The 23,222-nt window shown below is 43.3% G+C and overlaps 2 protein-coding genes and 1 pseudogene across 2 annotated transcripts; all 3 read right to left on the bottom strand.

The window, feature by feature from the left end:
• Positions 1–2,996: 2,996 nt before the first annotated feature.
• Positions 2,997–15,814, bottom strand: LOC106572287 (elongation factor 1-alpha 2-like; annotated as a pseudogene).
• Positions 15,815–16,307: 493 nt separating this feature from the next.
• Positions 16,308–19,860, bottom strand: mrgbp (MRG-binding protein; the record flags this gene model as incomplete). The annotated part of the gene is given in 5 exon segments (NM_001165282.1): positions 16,308–17,478; positions 18,595–18,669; positions 18,759–18,840; positions 18,962–19,083; positions 19,700–19,860. Coding segments are annotated over 5 exon segments (618 nt in total). The 3' UTR covers positions 16,308–17,275.
• A 2,116-nt stretch (positions 19,861–21,976) lies between these two features.
• Positions 21,977–23,218, bottom strand: LOC106572086 (DNA-binding protein inhibitor ID-1). Its single transcript, XM_014145909.2, has 2 exons — positions 22,694–23,218; positions 21,977–22,547 (listed from the first exon to the last, which is right to left on the bottom strand). Exons 1-2 carry the CDS (start codon positions 23,036–23,038, stop codon positions 22,512–22,514), a joined length of 381 nt encoding a protein of 126 aa, XP_014001384.1. The 5' UTR covers positions 23,039–23,218; the 3' UTR covers positions 21,977–22,511.
• Positions 23,219–23,222: the final 4 nt, after the last annotated feature.

The following is a 23,222-nucleotide window of genomic DNA, read 5'->3' as shown; positions in this document are numbered from 1 at the left end:
CACATCCGAAGAGCGTCAGAGCCGGTGGAGTAAGATTCGATCTTAGTCCTGGATCTTTGCCTGTTTGATGGTTCGTCGGAGGGCATAGCGGGATTTCTTAGAAGCTTCCGGGTTAGAGTCCCGCTCCTTGAAAGTGGCAGCTCTAGCCTTTAGCTCAGTGCGGATGTTGCCTGTAACCCATGGCTTCTGGTTGGGGTATGTACGTACAGTCACTGTGGGGACGACGTCATTGATGCACTTATTGATGAAGCCAATGACTGATGTGGTGTACTCCTCAATACCATCGGAGGAATCCCGGAACATATTCCAGTCTGTGCTAGCAAAACAGTCATGTAGCTTAGCATCTGCTACATCTAACCACTTTTTTTATTGATCTAGTCACTGGTGCTTCCTGGTTGAATTTTTGCTTGTAAGCAGGAATCAGGAGGATAGAATTATGGTCAGATTTGCCAAATGGAGGGTGAGGGAGAGTTTGTATGCGTCTCTGTGTGTGGAGTAAAGGTGGTCCAACGTCCCCCCCACCCCCATTTTCCCCTCATTTAACATGCTGATAGAAATTTGGTAAAACGGATTTAAGTTTCCCTGCATTAAAGTCCCCGTATACTAGGAGCGCTGCTTCTGGGTGAACATTTTCTTGTTTTTTTTATGGCGGAATACAGCTCATTCAATGCTGTCTTAGTGCCAGCCTCAGTCTGTGGTGGTATGTAAACAGCTACGAAAAATACAGATGAAAACTCTCTAGGTAGATAGTGTGGTCTACAGCTTATCATGAGATACTCTACCTCAGCCGAGCAATAGCTCGAGACTTCCTTAGATATCATGCACCAGCTGTTATTTACAAAAATACATAGTCCGCCGCCCTTTGTCTTACCAGACGCCGCTGTTCTATCCTGCCGGTACAGCCTATAACCAGCCAGCTGTATGTTGATAGTGTCATCGTTGATATAAGATATTACAGTTGTGAATGTCCCGTTGGTAGTTTAATCTTCCGCGTAGGTCATTGATTTTATTCTCCATAGATTGCACGTTTCCTTGCAGAATGGAAGGAAGTGGTTTATTCGATCGCCTACGAATTCTCAGAAGGCAGCTCGACCTCTGGCCCCTTTTTCTCCACCTCCTCTTCACGCAAATCACGGGGATCTGGGCCTGTTCCCGAGAAAGCAGTATATAATTTGCGTCGGGCTCATCACACTCGTTCAAAAGCACTTCAATCTTTTGTCTTACCCATTCACCCTCTGAATGGCGAACATACACAGTCCATGTCTCAACTGTCTCAAGGCTGGCTGTAAAAAATGTCTGTAAAAAATAATTTTTTAACCTGTCTCCTCTCCTTCATCTACAGGGATTGAAGTGGACTTAACAGGTGACATATAATCTAAAAGGAATCACAGTTTTCACCTGCATTCACCTTGTCAGTCTATGTCATGGAAAGAGCAGGTGTTCATAATGTTTACACTCAAATCAAGCTTTATTTATACAGCACATTTCAGACATGGAATGCAACACAATGTGCTTCACAGGTGAGAAAAAAAAACTGAATAAAAACAATGAAACATTTACTGCACAACAAACATAGGAGGATAAAAAACTGAAGAATAACAATACAAACTGAAGGACTAAAAAGCACCCTAAGGAAAAGCAAAGCTAAAAGGTATGCTTTAATACCTCTTTTAAAAATGTCCACAGTTTAGCTCCCCCTCAGGTTCTCTGGCAGGCTATTCCAGAGGCTGGGGGCACAGTAAGTAAAGACTGACTCTCCATGCCTCTTGGTCCCCCTCAGGTTCTCTGGCAGGCTATTCCAGAGGCTGGGGGCACAGTAAGTAAAGGCTGACTCTCCATGCCTCTTGGTCCCCCTCAGGTTCTCTGGCAGGCTATTCCAGAGGCTGGGGGCACAGTAAGTAAAGACTGACTCTCCATGCCTCTTGGTCCCCCTCGGGTTCTCTGGCAGGCTATTCCAGAGGCTGGGGGCACAGTAAGTAAAGACTGACTCTCCATGCCTCTTGGTCCCCCCTCGGGTTCTCTGGCAGGCTATTCCAGAGGCTGGGGGCACAGTAAGTAAAGACTGACTCTCCATGCCTCTTGCTCCCCCTCGGGTTCTCTGGCAGGCTATTCCAGAGGCTGGGGGCACAGTAAGTAAAGACTGACTCTCCATGCCTCTTGCTCCCCCTCGGGTTCTCTGGCAGGCTATTCCAGAGGCTGGGGGCACAGTAAGTAAAGACTGACTCTCCATGCCTCTTGCTCCCCCTCGGGTTCTCTGGCAGGCTATTCCAGAGGCTGGGGGCACAGTAAGTAAAGGCTGACTCTCCATGCCTCTTGCTCCCCCTCGGGTTCTCTGGCAGGCTATTCCAGAGGCTGGGGGCACAGTAAGTAAAGACTGACTCTCCATGCCTCTTGGTCCCCCTCAGGTTCTCTGGCAGGCTATTCCAGAGGCTGGGGGCACAGTAAGTAAAGGCTGACTCTCCATGCCTCTTGTTCCTACGCTTTGTGATAGTTAAAAGGCCAGAGGACCTGAGGGACCTACTGGGTACATAACTTAAAAGTGTGTCTGACATGTATTGGGGTGCACAGTCGTGGATTGATAAAAACCAGTAGAATAATCTTTAAAGTAATTCTACAACTCACAGGCAGCCAGTGCAGAGACCTTAAAACCGATGTAATGTGTGCTCTCCGTCTGGTCTAGGTCAGTACCCGTGCTGCAGCGTTCTGTATGGTTTGCAGTTGACCAATGTTGTAATAAAAGCATGGATGAGTCTCTCTGTATCAGCCAGTGTATACAGTCATTGATTGGTACAGTTCATAAGGGACCTTACAGATGTGGACACATGCTGCCATTTTCTCAATAACTTCCATTGCCACTGGCTGACATTTAGTGTGTTACTACAGCGTATATGATCCTGCCCAGATGATAGGTGATGATGCTACACTACAATATTGGTTGTATTATGGAAAGGTCTGGCTGGAGATAAAGATGTCACTGGGATCTTCCACAGCTTGGTTTATTTGATCTTCTGAGCCTTCTGGGCTGACTTGGTGACCTTGCCAGTACAACCCGTTTTCTTCTCCATGTTTTTGATGATGCCAACAGCAACAGTCTGCAGCATGTCCAGGACAGCAAAATGACCTGTTTGCACACAAAAATACACAATGCACGCAAGCACGTGTAAGGGGCTTAATACAGTTGTATTCCAGCCACTAGGGGGTACTGTATTCCAGCCACTAGAAAGTGCTGTAAACTGCTGTTACATGTGCTGACATGATTTAAAGTCTAGTAAACAGTACCTTTCACGTTGTAGTTTATATTATAAGTTCATAGAAAGGATAACACATTTGGAGGCTCCGCTGAGATTTATTTTCATGTGAGCACCGGCCCATATTCCTGGAACGGATGAGTGAGAGACATTGGGAGAGTAGCTAGCTAGCTAACGTTAGCGGGCTAACCTCCTAACGGATTGTAGCTATCTTGCCATTGCCTGCATTGTCGTTGTTGCCACGTGAGTAGAACAATATGAGTCGAGAGAGGAAAACGTTGTTGGATGAAATCGAACAGAGTTTATGGACTTTAACTGAGGATAATTTACGGCACTTATGTGTACGTTGTGGAATAAGAGGTGTAGCTGACTCTGAAGTCAAAGGAAAGAGCCATCGCGCTTTGCGGCGCAAATTGATGGAAGATTACTGTGAGAAGGAGGATTTAATGGAATCAGAGGATGAGGGAATGTCTTGGCTGCTTCAACTGAAAGACAAAATCAAAGGAATATTGGATTCTGAGGATACTGCAAAAAGTCTGCCTACAAGACTTGGAAATACATGGACCGATAGGAAATCAGAATCAGAAAGATAAGCTCAGGTTCAGCAGCCTAGAACATCAGATTGAAAATGGACGGAGAAAAGGGTACCATGAATTAGAAATCCTAGAAACAGTAATCAGAGCTGTGAGCCCAGGGTTTAAGATGAGGAGTTATCTGGAGGGAAAAACAGACATGACACTCTACACACTAAGGCAAATCTTGAGGACACATTATGCAGAGAAGAACCGTTTCACAAGTTGACTAAGGCAACACAAGAGCCAGGAGAGTCTGCCTTGGACTTCCTAGTCCGAGTCTTTGACCTGAGACAGAAAGTGTTATTAGCCTCAGCTCATGTCCAATCAGGACTGAAATATGGTACAGAGTTAGTCAAGAGCCAATGCCTGCAGGCCATTCTTACTGGATTTTCAAATGATAATGTCAGGGCAGAGATGAGAGTGCATCTCCAGAATATTAACATCAGTGATGAACTTTTGCTTGAGAAAATCCAAATTGCCTAGGGCAATGAAAGCGAACGCATGCAAAAGGCCAGGATTTCACGTAAGTTCACACCCACACGAGTGAAAGCTGTACAGAGTGAGGATAATGGGGATAGCGAAGGGGAATGTGCTCAGGCAGAGCCCCAACAGACCACAGTCCGAAAACAAAAGAACTACAATCCCCTCCTGAGTAAAATTGATGCGAGCAACAAAGCAATCAAAGAACTGACCTGACAGGTAGCCTCATTAGTACAGTTAGTGCGGGGCCAGGGTGACAGTTCAGTTAGGAATCAACCAACAGAAAACCAAGTCCAACCAACAGAGAAAAAAGAAAATGCAAAAGTTGTTATGAGACTGGTCAACAGACTTTCCATCATTGCTACAAATATGGCAGTGATAGCCATTTAGCAGTAGGATCAGGGGCAACGCACATCCATCGGGAAACACCTGGGGGTCACAACCATGGAACGGGGAGTGACCTCAGATACATCTAGTTCCATCCAGTGTTGCAGTGGCTGCAGTGCAAAGGTAGAGAGAACCTCAGAGTTTAAGTTGTGTTAATTGTGTCATAAAGCTGCCTATTGTTCCAGAGTGTGCCAACAGAATCATTGGAAACAGCACCAACCTACATGTAAGACTGCCCACAAGACTGACCGCAACAAAGTGGGGGGCAACTACCCCAGCTACCACAGGACATTGTAATATAGCACAGCTCATTGGTAAAAAAAAAGTCAAGTGTGGTGTTATATGGAGGGTGTAAAGACCCTAGCACTATTGGACACAGGGGCTCAGGTATCCATCATAAGTGAGGAATGGAGAAAACGTAATTTGCCAAGCACACAAATTTGACCACTGGCAGAAATCATGGGCAATACAGAGAAACTGGATCTGAGGGCAGCCAATGGCACTGAAATTCCCTTTCTGGATTGGATGGACATTTGTTTTAGTTTGCTTGATCCCAAAGCTGATGTCATTGTAGGAAAACAATTGAGGGTTCCGATATTAGTCACAAATGAAAGACTGGCGAAACCAATCATTGGGTTTAATGTAATTGAAGAAATAGTTAAATCAAAAAGTAACAATGAGCCCTCAGAGCTGATATATATACAGTAACGATGCTAAGAAATGCACTTAAGCTAGGACAGGGAAAGGCAAAGACTCTACTCAATCTGCTTCAGCACTCATAGTACACGAAGGAATGCTTGCTTACAGCAGGCAGACGTGACATTGTCATTCCAGGTGGAAAAACAAAATGGATTCATCCCTGTATCCCAAGAGAGGCCCCCATTCAATGATGAAATTGTGCTATTTGAACCAGACTTGAGAATGGTCTGGGGCCTGGACCTACAAAGTTAGGTCGTGAAAACATCAAAACGGCCATCTCGTAAAGTTGACATTGCAGTAGTGAATACTACAAAACATGACATAACCTTACCAAGACAAACAGTGATAGGGAAATTACAGAGAGTAGTAGCGTGTCACATGGTTCCTGTGCCCAGTGGAGAAAAGGTTACTGTAGCACAGGTTCAGGACAGATCCCCACTGGAGCCTGGCCCTGACAACAGTCACATAGAGTGGTAGATGTTGACCTGTAGATGTTCAGCACTTGAGCCAAGAACAACAAGAATTAGTCAAACAGATGCTCAGAGAGGAATCAGCCATTTTCGGCAAATATGACATGGACAGATGGTGTATTGAAAATCGCAAAATGTAGATAACATTGACTGATAACATACCAGTGGCAGAGAGATACAATGGTGTGCCACGCCCCTTGTATGCTGAGGTGAAAAGCCACCTTCAGGGGCTCCTGAACAAAAACTTAATCAGGAAGTCAACTTCATCATACGCATCACCTCTGGTCTGTGTATGCAAAAAGGATGGGAGTTTAAGACTTTGTGTAGATTATAGGGGATTATACAAGAAAACTTTTCTGGACAGGCATCCCATACACCGTATACAGGAAATACTTAATGGTTTGGGAGGAAACTCATGATTTACAGTTTTAGATCAAGGAAAGGTATACCACCAATGTTTTGTGGGAGAGGTGTCCAGAAAATACACTGCCTTCAGCACCCCTTGGGCCTTATGTGAATGGAATATAATTCCCTTTGGCTTATCAAACAGTCCCTCTGCCTTCCAATTAAGCATGGTTGAAAGTTTAGAGGGTATACGAGATAGAATCTGTATACCATATTTGGATGATGTTCTTATTTTTAGTCAGTCATTTGAGCAACATGTGGAAGATGTCCGTCAGGTACTCAGGTAGCAAAATAAATGGGGTATTAAACTCAGGGCTGATAAGTGTGACCTATTCAAGAATGAGGTCCATTATTTAGGAAAAATAATTTCTGCTGAGGGTTACAGAATGGATGTTAAAGAAATTGTAGCAGTGCAAGAACTGGTAAACAGGCCACCAACAAACGTGAGAGAGCTGAGGAAACTACTGGGGTTTCTAGAGTACTATAGGGGTTATGTACAGAACTTCTCACAACATGCATAATGTCTCTATGACTTACTAGCAGTGAAGTCGGAGACCCCAGCCTCCTGGACGAGAAGGACCAAGATAGCGATGCAGTCGGGACAGGCTCTGCCCCACCAGAAAGTTATATGGGAGGATGCCACAGAGAATTAGAACACTTGGGGAGTGTGTTGACTAATCCACCTGTGCTTGCTGACCCAGATTTCAAGGACCCTTTTATCCTGCACGTTGATGCCTCTGAAGAGGGATTGGGAGGTGTGTTATACCAACGACAAAGTGGCAAACTGAGGGTCATTGGATATGTCTCCTCACCCTGACACAAGCAGAGAAAAACTATCGCCTTCACTCTGGGAAACTGGAATTCTTGGCCCTCAAATGGGCAGTGACTGAGCGGTTCCAAGATTACCTATTTTATGCTCCCTTTGTGACAGTGTACAGTGATAATAACCCCTTGACATAAGTACTAACTACAGAAAGACTGAATGCCACCAGTCATCGCTGGGTGGCGGAGCTGTCTGACTTTAATCTCAAACTGAAGTATCATCCTGGATAGATAAACACTGACACAGACTTTCTGTCACGTCCTCCTTTGCATGCTGAATATTACATGGAAGAATGCACACAAAAAACACACCTGAGACGGTTAAAGCAACGCTCAATACTGTTCAGACACAACAGAATGACTGTGTAACTTGGATATCCACGGTCACACTAAGGCCATCAGAGCAAGATGAGCTGTCATGGTGGGGGGGAACAGTTACAGCGACTGTCTCCACATGATCTCATGCAGGCTCAGTTAAAGGATGCAGCTGTATGGAGAATCTTGGAACTGAAAAGTCAAAGGACTAAGCCTAAACAAACACAATGTCAACAAGAGTCATACAAAGTGAAACAGTTACTGCAAGAGTGGAACAGGTTCCATGTCTCACCAGATGGATCATTACAAATGAAAACAGAAAAAATGACACAAGTTATGGTACCAAGTCAGTATAGAACACTGATTTACAAGTACTTACACACTGAAATGGCCCATCTAGGAACAGAAAGAGTGTTGAACTTAGCACAAGAATGCTTTTATTGGCCGCGCATGCAACATGACATTGAACACTTTATCACTAAAGTGTGTAAGTGTATCAAACAAAAGAAACCCAGTGTAATAACTAGGGTCCCAATGCAACATGTACGAGCTACAGCTCCTTTCCAGATTATTTCAATTGACTATATGCATTTGGAGAAAAGCCGAGGGGGCTACGAGTACATTTTAGATAACTTGCACAAGCCTACCCCACCAGAAAAAGGTCAGGGAAAACTGCAGCAAAAAAGCTTTTCGATTTTTTTTTCCCAAAGTTTGACTTTGTGTCAAAATTCCATCATGATCAGGGAAGAGAGTTTGAAAATCAGTTATTCAGAGCCTTGCAGAACTGTACGGAATAGCCAATTCTAGAACCTCTCCATATCATCCACAGAGGAATCCGGTGGAGAGATTTAACCGTACACTATTGTTAATGTTGCGCACACTAGATGAAGAAAAAAAGGCCAACTGGTGTGATTATCTGAACAAGGTCATTCATGCATATAATTGTACCACCAGTGATGCTACTGGGCTCTCACTGTATTTCCTGCTATTTGGAAGGGCTCCACTGCTACCTGTTGACCTTGTCTTTGGTTACAGAAAAAGGAACAGGAGAAATCATACCAGGATTATGTAGGGATGTAGGGATGAAGAGAGCAGACAGAGTAGCACACAGCTAGTATCAGATAATAGTGAGGAACGGGGTCAGACTGATAGAAACTTCACTGTGAAGGAGTGCCAGCCAGTCCTCAGAGAGAGCCCAGAGAGGACGGGGGTAAATATGGAAACAGCTGAGGGCTCAGAGACTCAATCATCTCATGATGAAGTGGACACTGATTCATTGGGGTCACCCATGACCTTCCCCTGCCGTTCAGCCCGGCAAAGGAGGCCCAGAGACATTCTAACCTTTAACACTTTAGGGCTGCCAGGCTCTTATCAGGATACCAACTAGAGATGTTCAGATGTGTATATATTTTCTTGTTTACCTTTACTAATCACAGTGTGATAATGTTTAGTGGGGGTTGCGTCTTTGCCCATAAAGGTAGACCGGGCATGTCTATATAGTTGTATGGCTGTTAGCCCAGTTTTCTCAGGTGTTCTCATGACCTGTACTTACATCCTCTGTGTTTGTTTTGAGGCCAGTGAAATGTTTGGGACAACATTTCGTTTTTGGAGGGGGGGTGTTGAAAGGGGCTTAATACAGGTGTATTCCAGCTACTAGGGTGTACTCGGGTGAAGCCCATGGAAATAAAGAAATATAGTTCAAGTGAATTGGGGAGAGGAAGAAAAATGAACAGAAAGTGCTGTAAGTTGCTGTTACGTGCTGACATGATTAAAAGTCTAGTAAACCATACCTTTCACGTTGTAGTTTATATTATAAGCACATAGAAAGGGTAACACACACACACACAATGAAACATAAATTACTCAATATTGTTGTTTAACATCTCAATAATGATAACTTTCACAATGATTTGATTGGCTCCTCATCCTTAGTATTTAATATTGTTTCAGTATTCTGCTCTTGTCTTGTATGATCTCTCTGATACTAAGCAGGCCTGTTAAAACCCAGCCATGCAAAAGGCTGCTTGTCCCCAGGTACCACTCACAAACTGATGGATTCTGTTCAAATGTAACATGTTTCAAGTTAAACTGTAGTTTGTTTGTATCCTGTTTAGCAAATGTTTACTGTGAGTATTAATAGAGTTTAGACCATGAAACTGCGAGTATGCTAATTTAGAAAGGTTGACCTAATCAGATGAGAGGAAATTGCTTAGGATCAGAGAGAGGGCTAGGATGAAGATGGACGGGGTGTGATTCTGACATCTAGCTGAACAAGAGAGGACCATGGACATTGTCACGGTTTTCGTCGGTAATGGAGGACCAAAACGCAGCAGGTATGTGTAAGCTCATCTTGAGGTTTATTTACTTCCCAAAATAACAAAACAAGTGAACGAACGATATACAGACAGTCTGGCAAGGCACAAGGCTAAACACAGAACAATCTCCCACAAACACACAGACAAACACACCCAACTAATATAGGACTTCCAATCAAAGGCAACACCACACAGCTGCCTTCAATTGGAAGTCCACCCCAATTAACTCTACATAGAAACACACTTACTAGACTACACATAGAAATACATAAACATAGACCATAAACCAAAAACCCGGAAATACTAAATCAAACACCCTTTTACCAAAACACCACCCCGGACCACATAAAACAAATACCCTCTGCCACGTCCTGACCAAACTACAATAACAATTAACCCTTATACTGGCCAGGACGTGACAGACATTCCACAGGGGAAAGGAGGGAAAATCATTGGGGTCATAAAATGTATAGCTGGGGAGGTGACGCCTACAAGGGAAGAGTATAAGACGTTTTGTGAGCTTTCTAAATGCATGCCATCGGCTGATGGCATCCTTGGTAATAAACACTTAAAACTTCTCTTGAGCTTTTGGTCTCAATTCCTTACTGCATAGAGGTTGCAATAGCATTTTTCTTTTTAACAAAACAATACTCCCTCACTCCACCATTCTGGGTCTAACACACATGGGAGGCCAAGGCCCATTGGTTTCACAGAGGACTGTGATTTCACACTTCAAAAACACATGCAATTATTTCCTCTGTTGTTTGCAGACAGAACTGCAGCAAATATATTCAATCACGCCCAGAGAAATCCACCAAACCGCTCCCTGGACTGCGTTATGGTTGCTTAATGAATCCATGTTACAACCTCACAATCAGCAGAGAGAGAGTGTTTGAGATGAACCAGATGTCCAAGGGGGCTTCACCTTGGTGACTTGTCTGTTTGTGTGTAACCAAAACAGCCTCCCTTTTGGAACTAGAACAAGATGTGGAAGACAGCATGCCAGCTCGCCAAACAAAAGGTGGATTCTTACAAGTACGTCAGTCCCTGAGATTTGATTATAACCAATGAATTGATCGCACATGGGCTGCTGAGGGACATGAACGAATTAGAGGGCAGCTAGCCAGGCAAGTCTGGAAGAGAAATAGAATCCATTCTCTTGCTATTGGTATATGGCTGCTGTGCTGTAGATGGCTGAGGACAGTGGATGTTAGTTAGTTGAACAGTTACGGTTAACATGTGTACGTATACTAACCCAGGGGTGGGTATTTGCAGAAGCTCTCCACGCACATGGGCTCCCAGGAGCCATCTATACAATGGCAGCATCCCCAGCCATCAGGGCTTTGGGGTTGTCTTCCAGCTTTTTCACAGAGCAGTGGTTTATGTTCTCTTTGAGCTCAGAGAACTTACAGGCGATCGTGTGGCAGTCAATGACTGGGGAAAAGCCTGCACTGATTTGTCCTGGGTGGCTCAGGATAATCACCTGAGAGAGGAAGGGAATGAATTCATGTAAATAGGTCAATTAAATATTTATATCAGGCTTTAGTACTGTATGTGTCTGAGATGTCCAGAGGGATGGCCTTTGACCTTGACCTGAGCTGTGAACCAAGCGGTCACTTGGGGCGGGTCAGACTGCTGTCCCCACACATGTTCCCTCTGCGGATGCCCTTCACAGATACTGTGCATTCGGAAAGTATTCAGAACCCTTGACTTTTTCCACATTTTGTTATTTTACAGCCTTATTCTACAATTGATTAAATACATGTTTTCCCTCATCAATCTACACACAATACCCCGTAATGACAAAGCAATTTTTTGCAAATTTATTACAAATAAAAAACAGAAATACTTTATTTACAAAAGTATTTAGACCCTTTGCTATGAGACTAGAAATTGAGTTCAGGTGCACCCTGTTTCCATTGATCATCCTTGAGATGTTTCTACAACTTGATTGGAGTCCACATGTGATAAATTCAATTGATTGGACATGATCTGAAGGTACCAAAAAATGTCTGCAGCATTGAAGGTCCCCAAGAACACAGTGGCCTCCATCATTTTTAAATGGAAGAAGTTTTGGAACCACCAAGACTCTTCCTAGAGCTGGCCGCCTGGCCAAACTGAGCAATCGGGGGAGAAGGGCCTTGGTCAGGGAGGTGACCAAGAACCCGATGGTCACTCTGACAGAGATCCAGAGTTCCTCTGTGGAGATGGGAGAACCTTCTAGAAGAACAACCATCTCTGTAGCACTCCACCAATCTGGTATTGATGGTAGAGGGGCCAGACAGAAGCCACTCCTCAGTAAAAGACACATGACAGCCCGCTTGGAGTTTGCCAAAAGGCACCTAAAGGACTCTCAGACCATGAAACAAGATTCTCTGATCTGATGAAACAAAGATTGAACTCTTTGGCCTGAATGCCAAGTGTGACATCTGGTGGCAGCATCATGCTGTGGGATGTTTTTCAGCAGCAGGGACTGGGAGACTAGTCAGGATTGAGGCAAAGATGAACGGAGCAAAGTACAGAGAGGTTCTTGATGAAAACCCTAAACTCCCTAAATGCAGGTGTGCCAAGCTTGTATCGTCATATCCAAGAAGACTCGAGGCTGAAAGCGCTGCCAAACGTGCTTCAACAAAGTACTGAGTAAAGGGTCTGAATACTTATGTAAATGTCATATCTCAGTTTTGTATTTTTAATACATTTGCTCAAATGTCTAAATACCTGTTTTTGCTTTGTCATTATGAGGTTTTGTGTGTAGATTGATTAGGGGGAAAAACTATTAAATCTATCTTAGAATAAGGCTGTAACGTAACAATATTTGGGGGAAAAAAGTGAAGGGGGGTGCAACTCAATATTAGGAAGGTGTTGTAAACTCAGTATATATTTATATATATTTATTTCCGGCGGCATACAAAAGGGGGGCCACGGGCCGCATGCTTCCCGCTAATTGCACATCCCTGCGAGACTAGCCTATTACTTTTGTTTAGTGTTAGAGTAGCAATCCTACCTCCTATCTTCTAAACGTCCTGCAGGGGCAGGCAGAGGGGTTTGTCTGCGGGCTGTGTCGGAGGCATGATGGTGTCTAAAGTTTCCAGGAGACTCCGTTGCTGTGGTGCTCCTTCCTGTCCAGCTTCCAGATTTTGAACCAAGGAATGAGGACAGAGTGACAACACAGAGAAACAACATGAATTTGTTTGGAAGTTGGGGTATCAGTTGATTGAGGAACAGGAAAATTCATTTTACATGAACATGAGGACATCTTGTGGAGTATTGAGGAATTACACACTGTCAACCAACTATAGCTCTGAGAGGGGGACTGTTCCAGCATGTTGTCCCCACAGCTTTGGAGTTGTAGCCAATCTTCTTGTTGTAGGCACTGACTTGCTTTTCTATCTCATCATAGTGCTTCTCACTGTAGAGCTGCTATGTGGAGTCCATCCTGTTGATCCCTACAATGAGCTGCTTGACCCCCAGAGTGAAGGACAGGAGGACATGCTCCCTCGTCTGACCGTTCTTGGAGATGCTGCCTCAAACTCTCCCACGATCAGCAAGGCACAGTCCGCCTGTACAACACAGCAGGCATGGGGATTGTTTAGGCTCAGTGAGATCAATGAGTCAGGGTTTAGAAGAATGGTTAGGGTGAGGATGAGGAATGGTAACATTATGGTGAGGTTTTTAACCTCCTTACCTGGGATGTTCCTGTGATCATGTTGTTGATGAAGTCTCTGTGCCCTGGCGCGTCAATGATAGTAATATAATACACTGAGTGTACAACACATTAGGGACACTTTCCTAATATTGAGTTGCACCCCCTTTTGCCCTCAGAACAGCCTAAATTGGTCGGGGCATGGACTCTAGAAGGTGTCAGAAACATTCTACAGGGATGCTGGCCCATGTTGACTCAAATGATTCTAACTTTGGTTGGTTGGATGTCCTTTGGGTGGTGGAACATTCTTGATACACATTTGATACACACAAGAAACTTTTGAACGTGAAAAACCCAGCAGTGTGGCAGTTCTTGACACCTTCAAACCGGTGCGCCTGGCACCTACTACCGTACCCTGTTCAAAGGCACTTAAATATTTTGTCTTGCCCATTCACCCTGTGAATGGCACATTCCATGTCTCAATTGTCTCAAGGCTTAAAAATCCTTCTTTAACCTGTCTCCTCCCCTTCATCTACACTGATTGATGTGGATTTAACACGTGACATCAATATAAGGGATAATAGCTTTCACCTGGATTCACCTGGTCAGTCTACAATACATGACCAAAAGTATTGGGACGCCTGCTTCTCGAACATCTCATTCCAAAATCATGGGCAATAATATGGAGTCGGTCCAAACTATGCTGCTATAACAGCCTCCACTCTTCTGGGAAGGCTTTCCACTAGATGTTGGAACATTGCTGTGGGGACTTGCTTCCATTCAGACACAAAAGCATTCGTGAGGTTGGGCACTGATGTTAGGAGATTAGGCCTGGCTCGCAGTTGGCGTTCCAATTCATCCCAAAGGTGTTCGATGGGGTTGAGGTCAGGGCTCTGTGCAGGCCAGTCAAGTTCTTCCACACCGACCTCGACAAAACATTTTTCTATATGGACCTCGCTTGTGCACGGGAAAATTGTCATGCTGAAACAGGAAAGGGCCCTCCCCAAACTGTTGCCACAAAGTTGGAAGCACAGAATTGTCTAGAATAACATTGTATGCTGTAGCGTTAAGATTTCCCTACAATGGAACTAAGGGGCCTTGCCCGAACGCTGAAAAACAGCCCCAGACCATTATTCCTCCTCCACCAAACTTTACAGTTGGCACTATACATTCAGACAGGTAGCGTTTTCCTGGCATCTGCCAAACCCAGATTAGTCCGTCGGACTGCCAGATGGGGAAGCGTGATTCATCACTGCAGAGAATGTTTCCACTACTCCAGAGTCCAATGGCGGCAAGCTTTAAACCACTCCAGCCGATGCTTGGCGTAGTGCATGGTGATCTTAGGCTTGTGTGCGGCTGCTCGGCCATGGAAACCCATTTCATGAAGCTCCTGACAAAACAGTTCTTGTGCTGACGTTGCTTCCAGGTGCAGTTTGGAACTCGGTAGTAAGTGTTGCATCCGAGGACAGACTATTTTTACGAGCTATATCACTCGGCAGTCCCATTCTGTGAGCTTGTGTGGCCTAACACTTCGCAGCTGAGCCGTTGTTGCTCCTAGACATTTCCACTTCACAATAACAGCACTTACAGTTGACCGGGGCAGCTCTAACAGGGCAGAAATTTGAAGAACTGATTTGTTGGCATCATATGACTGTGTCACGTTGAAAGTCTTCAGTAAAGGCCATTCTACTGACAATGTTTGTCTAAGGAGATTGCATAGCTGTGTGCTCCATTGTATACACCTGTCAGCAACAGGTGTAGCTGAAATAGCCAAATCCACTGTTTTTGAAGGGGTGTCCACATACTTTTGTATATATAGTATATGTCATGGAAAGAGCATGTGTTCCTAATGTTTTGTACACTCAGTGGTCTCAAACTTCCACAGCGAGATGTCAATGGTGATCCCCTGCTCCCTCTCTGCCTTCAGCTTTTCCAGCACCCACACATACTTAAAGGAGCCCTTTCCCATCTAGTGCAGAGAGATAGGGTAAAGATAAGTTAGAATGAGAATCTGGTCAGGTTAGAGAGAAATTATTTATCATTGAGTCATGGACATGTTATACCCTATAACCCCTTGTTATAATAACAGTGAATCATAGATGAAGACAGTCTTCCTCTTCATTGTGTGGTTTAGCAGAGCTGTCAAGCACTGATTATGCAGAGATACTAATCCACACTGGCCTCACCTCTACAGCCTGTTTCTCAAACTTCTCAGTGGTCCTCTTGTCGATGCCCCCACACTTGTAGATGAGGTGTCCAGTGATGGTGGACGTCCCTGAGTCCACATGACCAATCACCACAATGTTGATGGGACTTTCTCCTTTCCCATCCTGGAATGTCAAGGGATGGACTGCAGTAGAGGAAAGAATGGATATTGAACACATTAAACATTACAAATGTGACAGGGAGAACAACTAACACGAGGGGAAAGAGAGGGGGTGATATCAAATATCATACTGGAAACTCAAAAACTGTTATAAAGTAATTCCTTATTAGCCATGTAAAATCTGTTTTGAATTCGTATGAATTCATTACAATGACATGGCGCACTACAATTAGAGTCCTAACAAACAAACCTACTTAAATATTCTGCTGCAATGTGATGGGGTATCAAAGATTCATGTGTGGTACAGAGAAGTGTTTAGTCACTGGCCTATCACTCTGACAGATACTCGTTTAATAAAAACAGTCATGTTGCTTAGTAAATGCCTCCCGAGTGAGCACCAGGAAGTTCAGAGCCAAGACATACTAAGGGAAATCCTTTTTGGGAGATATCAATGAACAAATACTACACATCATAACACTCCATTAGAGTACACTGTTGAATTAACGAACCATTCACAAACTTAGTCCAAAATCATATTTAATGGGACATATGCCTTAAAATGGAACATGTCAAATAAATAGACAAACAAAATAACATATCTCACATGGATGGAGACTAGAGCTACACATTGTTTTATTTGATTCTGAAAAGTCAGTCATTGACAGACCCAAAAAAATATTTTGGAGCAATTACCAAAACATGCAGATTCAATAATCCCCAAGGACAAAATTACATCAACTAAAAAGAGGAAAATTACAAACATTTTTCACCACTGGCAACTACAGTTTATACAGATATAAGGAGGCATAATGACAATCTGGTTGGCAGTCACTGGAAGAGGTGGACCAGGTACACAACCATGAGTAGCTCTATACATTTGTTTATAACCACTTGTAACAGTTCAGAACTAAAAATGACAATGACAGTCAATTAATCAATCAAATGACAATCAATTAATGCAAGCGTCCAGCCAGTCACATACAGTGTATTGATGTGATTTAGTAGTCCAGCATTTCTCCAAAGCCAAACAAGAGAACTTCACATAACACAAGCCTGAACACAAGCACTAGTACCATTACACTTATTCTGACGTCAGTGAAGAAGCATTGATATGCGTCAGCTTGAATTGTGTCAATATTAGTAAACTGTCATGCTGGCCTCTGATCCACAGCACAGCTGAGGACTGGAGGGACGGGATGGTCAAAATGTACCAGATGCTGTGACAGTATATTGATCATCATGACCGATACAATTCAGTGTTGTAGTCATCACACTGCTTTTGCGGTGTGGTTTTCAGAGATTGTGTGGCAACAGGGAATGCTACATCTTTCTAGTTGTTCTGAGAAAACACAACATACTAAAATTGCAGCTTCTGTGGGCTTAAACGTTCTCAATGAGGTATCCAGGATACCTATCCACAAATTCAGCATTGTCCAAATAGCTCTTATCTATTACTCATAAAATGTCACTCTCCTATCATTCTCTCCCCCCCTCTTCCCTCCAGGCTTCACAGATGAGTCTCTCCAGTCCCAGGTCTCTCCTGCTCTCTGCAGTGGATGATATCTCGACGGCGCCTCCTGGTGGCTTGGCCTACGTCCTTCTCCGCTTGGCTCCACCGGGGCTGGAGGGGTTGCTGCTGGAGTTGAGCACCTTCTCAGTGGCACGGTTCCTCTTCCTCTTGTCTGCTGCCTCCTTCCCCGGGCCGCCCTCAGCCCAACCCTTCTCTCTGTCTCTTTCTCTGTCCTTGTCTTTGCTGCCCACCCTCTCTGTCATCTTCACCGAGGAGTTGCTGCCTGAGAGAGACAAAAAGGAGAAAAAGAGAAGATGAGAGGGAGTTTTCAGGTAAGGGAGGTTTTGCAAATTATTGACAGTTTAAAAGATTCTGCATCACTCAGTCCAAGTTCCGAAATCTTCTCTCAGGTCAGTGAGGAAGGCATCAAGTGACTGCTACTACTAGGGCTGGGACAATACCAGTATCACTATATTTTTTCCATGGCAAAAATGAAAACACGTAGAAAAACAAACTCTTTGGCCCTTTAAAAACCTGCTGTATGTAAAAGATTGTGTGCTATAGCTTTGTGCTGTTTTCCTAAAGAAGTTAAATCCGCTTTGTGTTTTGTTTCCTTGCCACGATACTGTTGCGATACTGGTAGCGTTCTGGCCCTAGCTACTACAGTGACTTGGTAGAGTATGGTGGACTCAAATTAAACCAGTTGTTATTCTAGTGTCAGGCGATACTGTTTGCTGGGTACATCCAATAATGATATCATGTACAATAGACCAAGGGCACAGTGGTGGATAGAGGACCAGAGTGGAGTTCAACAGACAGGTGACATTCAAATAGTCTTAAGAAAAAGAATGATGATAGAAGAGAGAAAAGGCTGGTTCAAGAGCACTAAGTCATAGCCTCCATTTCCCATCACCACCCATTTGAAGCATGCAATTATATCTTCTGTCTTATGTCATCAAATTCCATCAAAACAAAATAGAACTATAACAAAAATTGACATGCCATGCTTGAAAACGTCTTCAAAACAAACAAAAAAAGTTAAAAGGAGAGAAAAAGAGAAACTGAGAAAAATACAGACGCACATTTTTTTGTGCACTAGGCGGGTGGTCACTCTAAAGAAGCCTCTGGTTATGAGCTGGTCTGTACTGGGGTCAAGCTGGAGTTTTGGAACAGATCGAAAGAGTCCTTCTGTCCATACCTCTCAAAATCCTGGCCAGCAGCCATACTGGGACTCAGACCTTTAAAAACGAGACACAAACGACCAGGGTGAGGGATGTCGCTTTTTTGTGCCAAAGGAGAAGAGATGCACGGACTCACGTCAGAGAGAAAGAGGAGAGGAGAGGAAGAGGGGGGCAAAGGAGGTGAAACATAGCTGATGTAATTTAATGAGAGAGAGAACCTTCTTCATGCATGGCTGGGGGGTCTCGTTCTTCTTTGAAATCGTCTTTCATGTCGTCCTCGGATACCAGTTTACCTGTTTGAGGCGGAAAGAGAGATAGTATGGACTTTCCAGTAGTTCAGCATTTGAGTAAGTATAGTGGATTCTGAAAAAAGAGACTTTACCTTCTTTTACTTGTTGAATAATCTCGTCTGGAAGATTGAAGCTCTTCTCTGAGTTGGGAAACGGCAATATTTCAGACTCATGCTGCAGTGGACAGAATGTGTGCCTTTATCATTAGTATTCAGTGTTACATAACAACGGGCTGACTGTCAATCTATAACAATCTATTACAAATGCCAGACAAAGATCATGATGCTCTACTCACCAAGGCTGACATGTCATACATAGTTCCCAGGTGGTCCCAGATCACCTTTGATGACACTTGCCTCCCAATATTCTGGCTGAATTTATCCCGGATACAGATCATGTGAAAGTGACGATTTACCCCTACAGAAACAAATTCCGGACCAAGTGATAGGTTGACTGTCTGATACAATATTCTATAGTCAGACCATTCAAATCTAGTTATGGATTATAACAAAGAACAATATGTTGGCCAAAAGTAAAACTAGAGATAGCTAGTTTACTTCTTCTTTAGCTAGTACAATAAGCTAACGGCAGGTTAAAACAAAAAGAAAAGGCAAAGCAATTGATTTTGGGAAGAGAAGCTGTTTGTGTTATGATTTTCACATGTGTATGCAGACCGGAAGTTCAATTGGCTCGCTAGCGAACGCTCTCTCAGTGAATACATTTGACCAACACACTTTGAGAGAACATGCAGATGTTTAGCTAGCTAGCAAGCTAAAATGTTAAATGATTGTGTGAGTTCATTGAGATGTGTCATTGTCTGGCTATGAGTAGATAGCTAGCTGTGAATAAGCTGGCTAGCTAACTTGTTGGGGGTTTGTTGTGATTGTGGGTGGCGGGCTCTTGTCTCGTCTTCTGCGTCACGTCTCCACTACAACCTGGAGATTTCAGGCCTACACGATCAACACACAGCTCGTTAGCTAACGTTGAGTTAGCAAGCTACCATACGGTTGGCTAGCTAACTTTATATTCTTACCTACGGGTTTGTGACCTAGCATTGCATGGAACAGGCACACCTCGACTTCTTGACTCCATACCACCGAGTCTTCGATGGGACTGATCCCAGAGTCTGTCTGTTTTTCGTCGGCTGGAACAACCTCGGCTTCCCCCATGCTGCTGTCCTCTTTCAATAACAGAAAACTGCAAGCAGGACAGAGAACAGCGCCCCTATCACTCTGCTAAAACGGTTATCCAACTGGGATGCACTTTCACCCAGAGATGTTTGATACAATACTTTGATAGGCTTGCTATAATAATATCGTTTTTTAAATGTCTTATATTGCATGTGTACAAACGGAGGTAAAGTAGGCCTAAAATGTGTATATGTGACTTGGATACAGCAGGCTACATTTAGACAGGGCATTCCATATTTGAGGCCGTCGTCGTGCACACAAACTGGACAGAGGGCATGTCTGGAGCTCTGGGGTAGCCGCATGCCCCTGCTTACGGTTACAATGTTGCACTGTGTCCAGTCTAGACTCGATACATTGTATCACTCACTTTATTACCAAATTATTGGTTATGGAATAAAGATAAGGGGCTGCCTGTACGATCCATGTATCATCACAAGGGAGCGCTACATGACCTTGCGTCTTCTTGCTTCACCAGGCTTCAGCACAGTAGAATGAAATACAATGATATAGACACTATTCAATAGGACTACTCATAATACGGTAGTATGATAAAATTACTATTGAACAGAGAAAAAAATACTATTGAAAAAAGGACCTGCATGTCAGATGTATTGAACAATGTATAATGATTTAGTTTTAATGCCACATTGCTTTTTATTTTAGATTGATAATTGGCTATATTTCTTAGTTATGTTTGTATCCAACAGGGTAATATTATAGCCTACAAAGAGTAAAGAGTTATGCCAAGTGTAAAATTAACATTCATTTTTCTAAAGTCTCATGGTTGGCATTAGATAAACTAACAAACAAGGTTCACTTGTAATTGGCTATGCTTACTATTGATATTATCCAGTAATACGAGAAGTCATTTATACGATTTATTTTTCACAGTTTCAGCATTTCTATCACAGCACCTTATAATAACACATTAGTTTGTCATGTTCATGCCTCATTCATGGATTTCAGTAACACGAGTTAAATAGCTCAGGAGACTCAGGACAAATATATGGTAGATAGTAGGCTCTATTCAACAGTTGTATTTATTTCCACTCCCAGATGTAACGCGGCTCTAAATCCCCTGCAGTGCAGTGTGCACAGCTGCGGCGCTAATGTTTTAAAGCCGAGTCAGTGTGGGATTGTGTTTATGTGATAGCATCGTGCCAAGGGCAGGAAAGGGCAGGCGGGCCCAGACTGAGCGGCGCCGCCGCACACCTGGGGAAGTTCAGGTTAAATAGCCTAACATTCCTCGGCGCACAGCTGATTGAAACATTAACAAACAGTAATCCGCGAGCCAGGCTGCAGATGGACCGGGATCGCAGCCAAGAAAGGAGACTCGCTGTGTGTGTGAGAGAGATCGTGAATAGTAGGCTAAAGTTATAACTGAATATGAGAACATAAATAATACTAAATGTTGAAAATGAATAATTCTCAGTCTAAACCAAATTAACCACTTTTGAGTGCTATGTTGAATGCCTTGGTGGGTATTTCAATTAGGCAGTTTTATAGTTAAATTAAATTATAAGTAGGCCTATAGAGGTACACAACGGTGTAGGTATATTATGGAAACCTCAAATAGTTTATGTTGAATGCCCACTTATTAATTTTAGAATAGTTTGGATAATATCCAAGTGTTATAAGCTATGTAAGTAACATTAAGCATATATGCATCTCATTAACGTTGCCATACTCTGAATTAGTGGGAGTAAAGATCCATCGATTCAAAATGGCAGTGAGTTGTCAGAATGACATGTTTTACTCATACTTGATTACTTCCATTTGACAAATTATATTGATATTTGTACGGCACTGTTGAGGGAATTTGCAAGTAAGCGTTTCGCTGTACTGTTTATACCAGTTGGAAACTGAACGCGACAATTAAACGTTGGTGTCAATGCAATAATTGTCATCACCTTCATAGTGCATGTTCAACAACATACTGTTGTCATGATTTGGTTGCTTAGTAGATCCAAATACATGGTTCTGTTGATTGAACTCATTGTAATTTTCCATGCCTGCTAAAACGACGCTCTGTGTGGAAATGTAACTGCTAAAAACGTGTGTGTTGTGAATAAACAAGGTTCAAACTAAAAGAATGAAGAAAAAAGAGCAGGAAACACTCATCTACCATATCTGTTTTAATAAAAACACCATAAGTACATTGTTATAAAAACAATATTGGGATCACATCTGCATCATTGTAATATACAATACAAATATAGCTCAATCTGAGAAATTGACTTTTTTTTTGCAAAAAATATATACATATTTTCTAGGTATGACTTGAAAAAAATACAGAAAATAGAAATCGAACATGGAATGAAAGATTCTTTCACATAAAGTCCAACATGTATCAACATCTAAGAGCTCGTTGGGTTAGGATGCATTGTTGTTGATTGTCATCCTCAGGTCGACCAGCACACTTGTCTTCATGGCGCGCACCGCTCTTCTTGGTGACAGCAGGACACCTGTGGCTGCTTGGGGACAGCGCCGCTGACCCGACACTTCGTAGTTTCAGCTCCTGAATGTCTATCTACGCACATCATGGACTATCACGTCGTTCCACTGCTGGATGTAAGACATAAGATTCGACGACATGTCATGCATGGCTGGCAACATCGTTCTTTCTGCTAATGATTCGTTTTGTTGCTTCCTTGATCAACGGCAGAGAATTCTGTCATCAGCGCAGCCGTTCTGTGAAAAATAAGAGGAATGGATAATGGTAAGTTTTATGACACAGAACTTGATTATAACACAGGAATATGCAGTGGTCTCATTTTACACTTGAATCTGTAACAGGCAACAACAATACATTTGTTGCAATTGTTTTGTACACATACCTCCACAGAGATGCTGGAGAGTTCTGCATTGAGGGTTGTCAGAGGAGTGCGGGTTGCACCTGAGATCTGCTGCTTGCCCGGTGTGTCCAGCTCGACCTGCAGGTCCCAGATATAATCGATGACATGCTGCAGAATCTCCATCTTACTGGCTTTCTTGTTGGCTGGCAGAGTGGGCACCAGCTCCTTTAGTTTGCTGTAGCAGCTGTTCATGTCCTGCAGAAATACACTCATCTGCTCGTCCAACAGTGGGATCTTACACTTGGAGATGGCCATACTCTGCTCCGAGAGACAACGGACCACATCCTCGGTGTTTTTCAGGGCGCAGGTAGATCCGACAACTTTCATTTTCTTATTTTGTCGTCTTGAAAAGCTAAAATATAGGCTATATATTTCTGCTACAATGTACAACAGAAAATAGGTAAATACCTGCTAGTTCTGTTAGAAAAGTTCAGGTGATATCCTCGTGAGCGTTTCAAGCGTTAAGTTTGTAGCGTACTTGACAGTTTGTTGCGGAGGTGAACTCGGGCTG

This window comes from Salmo salar, chromosome ssa15, assembly GCF_905237065.1.
Source record: "Salmo salar chromosome ssa15, Ssal_v3.1, whole genome shotgun sequence".
In the NCBI taxonomy this organism is placed as follows: Eukaryota; Metazoa; Chordata; class Actinopteri; order Salmoniformes; family Salmonidae; genus Salmo; species Salmo salar.
This window is presented reverse-complemented; position numbering and strand designations above follow the sequence as displayed.

Excerpts from the sequence above, each read along its gene's own strand:
- LOC106572086 (XM_014145909.2), bottom strand. The coding sequence starts at position 23,038 with ATGAAAGTTGTCGGATCTACCTGCGCCCTGAAAAACACCGAGGATGTG. Across the intron at positions 22,548-22,693 it reads TCTCCAGCATCTCTGTGGAG|AACGGCTGCGCTGATGACAG; the intron begins GTATGTGTACAA and ends TATTTTTCACAG.